At 35.9% G+C, this 8,082-nt stretch overlaps 1 protein-coding gene and 1 pseudogene across 1 annotated transcript; both read left to right on the forward strand.

Moving 5' to 3' along the window:
* Positions 1-1,497: 1,497 nt before the first annotated feature.
* LOC111633557 lies at positions 1,498-3,911 on the forward strand. The gene has a single exon (XM_023378147.1). The coding sequence runs from the start codon at positions 1,650-1,652 to the stop codon at positions 3,909-3,911; it is 2,262 nt and encodes a 753-aa protein (XP_023233915.1). The 5' UTR covers positions 1,498-1,649.
* A 348-nt stretch (positions 3,912-4,259) lies between these two features.
* Positions 4,260-6,263, forward strand: LOC111633558 (annotated as a pseudogene).
* Positions 6,264-8,082: the final 1,819 nt, after the last annotated feature.

An 8,082-nucleotide genomic window follows, 5' to 3' on the forward strand; every position in this document is an offset into this window, starting at 1 on the left:
GAACTAACAGTCTATGTTTATTATAATTCATTTATTTAGTCTAAAATTAAACGAAAAACAACTCTCTGTTTATTAAGATCAATTAAATTATCATCCTGATCAGTTATCCACATCCAAATTCTATAAATATAATGATTTCTATTAATGTCTGCAAATATGGGATTAATCTCTTCAATTTTTATCAAACTTCCAGGTGGATGAGACGGTGTAAAAGAATAAAGAATATCACTCGTGAAATCGTTGTACTCTACTCCACTGATTACATCACAATGAATATGGATATCCTCGATTCCTTTTGAAATATTTGCTATATATTTTCCTTTCTGTTCTTCATCTTCATATATCTTTGGTTCGAAACCTAATATCTCGTGGAGTTTTCATTTACTCAGATCAAATTTATATCCAGGTTCTAAATGAATTATAAATCTCGTTGTTGCGAAAAATGAATTCCAAACTTTTTAGGAGGTATTCCAAAGAATTTTACTAAAATGTTATTTAGTTCTCGAAGAGTGTAATTTCCATTTTGAATCGTTACATCATACTACTTTGTTTTATCAAAATATCTAAAGGTATTATTATTAAATTTTTCATCGATATTATGCCAAGAAACCCACATAGACATTGATTTCAAAGCTAATTTCGAATTATTTACAGGTATTGGATTTTTAAACTCGATTGTAAAGTCTTCTGATTTATCAACATTTTTCGAATCTAAGACTATTAGTTTCATTTATACAACACAAAATTCTCATTAAACTCGCTCGGTTCTTGTGTAAATGAACATAAAAGTTCAATGGGAGGTTCACCCCTATTACTTTCTACAATGTATTTCATACAATAGTAACCACATCTAATAGAGGTAGGATTCTGAATAAAACTAGAGTTATATCTTATTTCTTTTTTAGATGTTTTTAAATATTTTATGATTCCTTTTGGAATTATTTCTTTTTTCAATCTTACAGTTTTAACTTATATTCTCCAAAAGAATCAATGAATTTAACTAAGAGATATTTGGGACCATTATAATAACAAACCCAGTGTGTGCCATCTCTAGTTGAAATATCTAAATTAATCATACCTGTTAGCGCCTCAAGCGCCACCGTATTTTTGTCATAAAAAAAATTTTATTTAAAAAATTTGTGAACGAGAGTAGTTCTGTAACGGTCATTTGTAGCAGCCATTTTGTACCAGTGTTTCATTCCGCATTAAACGTCAAAGATTGGGATCAAACGCGTAAGATTGGATCAAACTTCATTAAGTCACCTATCCAAGGTAGGAGGAATTTATCTGTCCATTAGACGTGGTAGACAGTTTAAAATGGATCAACTCGAGAAATTAAAAAAAAAAACGCGCTTCGATAAGAGCTAGTGTGTCGAAATTAATGAGTAAAATCGATAGTTTAATTGAAAGCGGCGATTACTAGCCCAACTGATTATAACACTGAGATAGTCAATAGTGAAGAATATGAGGACAAAATTATAAGTTGTAAGTTTAAGATCCAGTCTCGTATTAAACGATTAGAAGCAGATTCGTCCGTGGTCACGGTGACTCAGGGCCCCGTAGTTCGAAATAATTCCGCTAATATTAAGTTGCCGGAGATTCCTCTACCGAAATTCTCTGGAAAATATGAAGAATGGAGTAACTTTAAAATGCAATTTGATAATATCATTTCGTCAAACGAGCAACTGTCGGCAGAACAAAAACTACATTATTTGAAGGCTGCTCTCGTAGGGGAAGCTAAGAGTTTAGAAACGTTAAACGATTCGTTTGCTTCATTGTTTCAAGCGCTACAAGAAAGGTACGAAAATAAGAAATTAATAGTAGAAACCCATGTTAATGCGATTCTGGACTCTGTAAAATTACCTTATGAGTCAGCAAGGGGTTTGAGGAGTTTAATTGATAGCATCAATAGAAATATGCGAGCACTAAAAGTCCTAGGATATGAAAGGAATGAGCTTTCTGATATCTTAATTTTAAATATCGTACTTCAGAAGCTGGATAAGGAGACTCTAAAACAGTATGAGTTCAGTATCAGTTCGAATGACGTTCCTAAACTAGATAATTTGATTTCATTTTTGGAAAAGCGTTCTCAGATTTTAGAAAACATTAATAAGACCACGTTCGTGAAACCAAGGTGTAGTCAAGATAGAGTTAAACCGAAAAGCTTGTTCGTGAAATGTAACAATTCTATGTCTCATTGTATTTTATGTAAGCAAAATCATCCTGTTTACACTTGTGATTCCTTTTTACGGCTTGAAGCCTCCCAAAGAAACGATGTGGTGGCCAAAAACAACCTCTGTTTCAATTGCTTAAGTGATCGGCATAAGTTATCCAGTTGCAACTCTAAGAGCTGCTGTAAGATATGCCGAAAGCGACATAATACATTACTGCATCGAGAGAAACAAGCTATGATTGGTTCAAATGTGCCAGTGGTCGACAGCAAACCGACTCCAATCAAGCAGGACCTTAATCCCGACGCAATAGAGTTTCGTGAAGGTATACCTCACTCACTGTCATGCATTGACAATGGAAATAAGACAGTAATTCTCTCGACAGCCATGGTTTGGGTTTTAAATCATACTACCGGAGCCAGCATTCAAGCGCGCGCAGTATTGGACTCGGGCAGTATGTCAAATATCGTTACTAGAGATTTCGCAAGTCGTCTGGGTACCCCGCAAGAAAGAATCGATCTCACAGTCTCCAGTATAAGTGGAAATAAAACCTCGGTCAAGTTTAGGCTGATTGCCACAATAATAAACGGCAATGGATCTTTTTCTAAGAAGCTAGAGTTCTTGGTGGTGCCAAGGATCACGGATTTACTTCCTGTTTCCTCTCTACACATTAGCAAAACAGAAATTCCATGTCAGTTAGCTGATCCAAGATTTGCTACACCAGGCAAGATTGACATGCTTATTGGAGCTGAAGCATTCTTTGAAATAGTTAAGAACGATCAAATTCGTCCATCGTGCAATAATAACCTAACATTTCGTAACACAGTTTTTGGATACATCGCAACTGGATCTACAGAATCTAATAATCAAGATCAATATTGTGGACTAATATCAGAGCCAGAGTCAGTCGATAAGTGTTTACAAAGGTTCTGGCAAATAGAGACTCTAACAGAGGCTCCAAGTTTGATGAGTAAAGAAGAGGAGTATTGCGAAGATCATTATCAAAGAACTCACAGACGTAATGAGGACGGGAGATATATTGTGCAGATGGCAACCAAGGACATACAAAACTTGGGAGAGTCAAGGAAATTAGCATTGAGGAGATTGAATCAGTTATGGAAGAGACTATCAAGGAACAATCAGTTAAAGGAGTTATATCAGAATTTCATGAAGGAGTATTTGGATTTGGATCATATGGAAAAGGTGCAAGAGCATTCTGGTGATCAGGTAGCAAACCCCATATGTTATTACCTTCCGCATCATGGTGTGTTTAGACCAGACAAAACCACTACAAAGTTAAGGGTAGTCTTCAACGCATCTGCTCCCACAACTTCTGGACTGAGCTTAAATGATCATCTCTTGAAAGGTGAAGTAGAGGAAGATGAAATGCCAGTCACATATAGACTGAAAACTGTGACTTACGGGACCGCCAGTGCTCCCTTTCTTGCGGTGAGAACTCTTAAGCAGTTGGCTCACGATGAAGAAGCAAGCTATCCTCGGGCCTCTAAAACTATATTACGAGATGTCTACATGGATGACATCGTATCAGGTGAGCAAGATTTCGATGCTGCCCTCGAACTACAATCTCAGTTGTGCAATATGTTGAGCACATGTGGAATGACACTACACAAATGGAATTCTAATTCAATGAAATTGATGAACAGCAGTTCACCAAAAAATAAAGAACATTGCTTTTCCTCAAGTGCGGAACCAACAGTAAAAACCTTAGGCATTATTTGAAAACCGGTTGAAGATCAGTTTATATTCAAGGTATCGATTCCAGAAAAATTGCATTATACGAAACGAGAAGTGTTGAGTGTCATCGCAAGGCTTTATGACCCCTTGGGTCTTCTAGGACCAGTTATAATTCGAACAAAGATCTTTCTACAGAAACTGTGGCTCAGTAAGCTCGATTGGGAGGATACTCTACCAGAAAACCTTAACTATGGATGGGTGAACTTTGTATCGGCCTTGAAGGCCTTGGACGATCTTAAGATTACTAGATATATTTTGACAGACCCCCTTCAAAGAGCTGTCTTGCTAGAATATGCAGATGCTTCGGAGTCAGCTTATGGAGCAGTAGTTTACATGCATTGCATAAAGGAAGATGGAGCTGGCAAGACACGACTTATTGCTAGTAAGTCTCGTGTCGCTCCTCTTAAGGTCATTACACTCCCTCGATTAGAGCTATCAGCTTGTCTTGTGCTGTCTCCGCTGATCAAGAAAGTACGCTCATGTCTGCAAATGGATATAGCTGAGGTGATCGTACACACAGATTCAACTATTGCTATCGCTTGGATCAACACTCCCGCATATCGCCTGAAGACCTTTATTGCGAATCGAGTTGAAAAGATACGATCTATTACTGAAGGCTTTCACTAAAAACATGTAGCCTCCCACTCCAATCTTGCAGATGTAGTTTTTCGGGGTTTAAAACCGCAAGATCTACTATCCATGGAATTATGGTGGAGTGGGCCGCAATCTCAACTAGCATCATCCGTTGAACGTCAGGATGAATATGCCATCGACACTTCCTCAGATGAATAATATCTATCTGAGCTTAAAAAATAATCGGACGTTAATTTAATGTCAGTGTGAAGCTCTGATTTTGACAATACCTTGTTTAAACTTAATAATAATTATATGAAATTAATTCGCATACTCAGTTATATTTTTCGGTTTCTACATAACATAAGGCATGTAACTCGTCGATCCGGATTTTTATCAAGGGAAGAACTCCAGGAGTCAAAAATTTATTTGATCGGCAAGGTACAAGGAATTGCCTTTGCCGAAGAAATAAAAACACTGCAAATGAGAAGGAATCTAACGAAGGGTCAGTTAAGCAGATTGCATCACTTTCTAGATAAGCAAGGCCTAATGAGAGTCGGCGGTAGATTGAGAAATTCAAATTTACCATTTGACAAAAAGTTTCCAATTCTGCTACCTAAAAATCACAAGTTAATCCACTTAATTATGAGATATTATCATCTGAAAAATCTGTATGTTTAGAAATAAACTCAATGGCATGGAACAAATCCTAGGAAATCTTCCTTCAGAGCGAATCACTCCAAATCCCCCTTTCAAACATGTAGGGATTGATTTTTGTGGTCCTTTTCTTATTAAATATAAAGAACAAAGAAAGGGCATCCATCACAAGTGCTACGTCGCAATCTTCGTTTGCCTTGTGACTAGGGCAATCCACCTTGAAGTAGTTACTGACTTAACAACCGAGGCAATGATAGCAACTTTGAAAAGATTTTTTAGCAGACGGGGTAAAAGTGCATCAATTTGGACAGATAATGCCACAAATTTTGTAGGTGCCAATGCTGAGTTGAAACGCCTACATAACTACATAAGAGCACCTCCTGACAGTTTAGCTGACTATCTCACCAGCGAGGAGGTCACTTGGAAGTTTATACCACCTAGATCACCAAATTTCGGTGGCCTTTGGGAAGCAGGAGTCAAGTCCTTTAAACATCACCTAAAGAGAACCGTAGGTAACTCGCATCTAACTATAGAACAGTTTATAGCCATCACCACACAGATAGAAGGAGTTTTGAATAGCCGACCGCTCACTCCTATGTCCTCTGATCCAAATGACTTCCAAGTTCTAACTCTAGGAAACTTTCTTATCGGAAGACCTCTGATTAGCCTACCTGAATCAGATCTCACTGTTAAACCAGATAATTATTTGTTTCAATGGCAAATGTTAACTAAATTTGTTCAAGTTATATGGCGTAAGTGGAAATTAGACTACTTAAACAACTTACAGGCTTGACATAAGTGGCAATTTGAGAAAGACAATATAACACCAAACTCAATGGTCCTCTTAAAGGATGAAAATTTCCCACCCGGTAGTTGGTCGATGGGCCGAGTACAAGAAGTAATCAAAGGATCTGACGGAAGGGTGAGAGTGGTTCTGGTGAAAACGCCTAAGGGTGTTTTTAAGAGAAGCATAACCAAACTGTGCCTGTTACCATCCATCTAGGATGAAAGTGTGGTTCGTCTTGGTGACATATACGTGCGATTTCTGTTGTAATTAAATTTAAATTTATGTTTAATATTGTTTATTGAAGTATTACTTCAACGCGGGCCGGGATGTTAGCGCCTCAAGCGCCATCGTATTTTGTCATAAAAAAAAATTTAATTAAAAAATTTGTGAACGAGAGTAGTTCTGTAACGGTCATTTGTAGCAGCCATTTTGTACCAGGGTTTCATTCCGCATTAAACGTTATTTTTTGCAAAACCGCAGTGCTTTCATATTTTTACAGTCCATTAAAGATCGACAAACATATACAATTGCTATAAAATTGTTTGTTTCTATCGTTTTTAGCTTTAATTATCTAATCTATTGTTTTTAGACAGTATTTAGGAAAGTAAACATTATTTTAAAACTGTGAAGTTATAAATTATCTGGAAAAGTAAACTTTTTTCCTCGCTGTAACATATTATGAAAAAATATGTAAAGAATCGCATGCCAAATTGCGTAGTATAGTCGATTATCGTAAAAATCGTCGAAATAATATATAAATAATGTTTCTTATTTATTATCGCAAAGAAAACTTGTGTGGACTTTGACTCTAAGATGACCCATTCACTTTCCTCTTAGTAGTGTAATTACAGAAGTAGTGTAAATAATCGCAATAACTTCTCACTTGCTGTAGCTAGATGACTGTGGTTTGTTTTAATTTCAAACAAAAGATGTGGGTGACTAATAAATGTACGATATTTTAGCGAATTTCTATAAATAAAAAAATTATTTTCTGTTTTGTTTGGAAATTTAAAATTTTCTTAAATTTTAAATTTGTGATAAACAAATACAAAACTACGGTAAACTGTAATATGACATGGCTAGAAAACAAGAAACAGACTGAATGTAGCGCAAATTTGAAGCNATCATTATTTAATTCATTGATTATTTTTAATTTGTTATCAATATATTCCTTGATTACAGCATCGTTTTCATCTATTGAATGTTCACAATATTTTAAGATCTTATTTTGCATATCATAATTTCCATCATACGTTAATTTGAAACCATTACCCAGAGGACCAGGAGAACCTTCTTTAACTTCTTCATAATAATGACCAAAAGGAAACCAAGCCATTTACCGTATTTTGACGAGTATAGGTCGCTGTCAAGTATAAGACGCATCCCTATTTTCAGACAAAAAATTTAGAAAAAAACTGTTTTAATGGGATTGTCTAAAGATGCATTTTATTCGTTTTTTTTATTCAAGAATATGGCGGATGGTTGAATCGATACCTTTATTAAACTGAAATAATCGTCATTTCTTAACGTAAACTCAGAGGTTACGTGATGACAGTCGACAGAACATGGCGGCGATGACTCGTGTGTCACTACTCTGATAATCTAGGTACTCTAGCCATTCGGTTGAGGAACCATCCGCTTAACGGACCACTGCACAGGTTGGTCCCTAGAGTGAACCACTATTGTAGGTAATTTCACTGTAAAAATGGTTACCTGTCGAGTATAAGACGCACCATGATTTTGAGCCCAGAAAAGTAGTAAAAAAGTGCGACTTATACTCGTCAAAATACGGTAATTACTTCAAACTTAAAATGGTTTCAAAAGTCCTGTTGTACACATTCATAAATCCTTTTCTCTTTTCGACTAAAACGAAATAAAATCTATATGGTTTAGCAGGTGTATCTCTCAATTGACAAAAGAATTCAACTTTCAAATTATCAACATTATTATAAGAGGGATGATTAAAAACATCGAAATGAATTATAGAATACAGTCTTCCATAGTTTGTATAACTTACTAAACAACCAGACTCTGTGCTATTGGTATTTAATCCCGCTGCTAAGAAATAAGAATAATATCTCGAATAATCTAATTCTCCGGGTTTAAAGCTAACATTATAATCTTCTGTTAGATATTTAT

This window comes from Centruroides sculpturatus, unplaced genomic scaffold (assembly GCF_000671375.1).
Source record: "Centruroides sculpturatus isolate CEXI.00-Female unplaced genomic scaffold, Cexi_2.0 scaffold749, whole genome shotgun sequence".
Taxonomy (NCBI): Eukaryota; Metazoa; Arthropoda; class Arachnida; order Scorpiones; family Buthidae; genus Centruroides; species Centruroides sculpturatus.

Coding starts and splice junctions, on each gene's coding strand:
- LOC111633557 (XM_023378147.1), top strand. CDS start 1,650: ATGCAATTTGATAATATCATTTCGTCAAACGAGCAACTGTCGGCAGAA.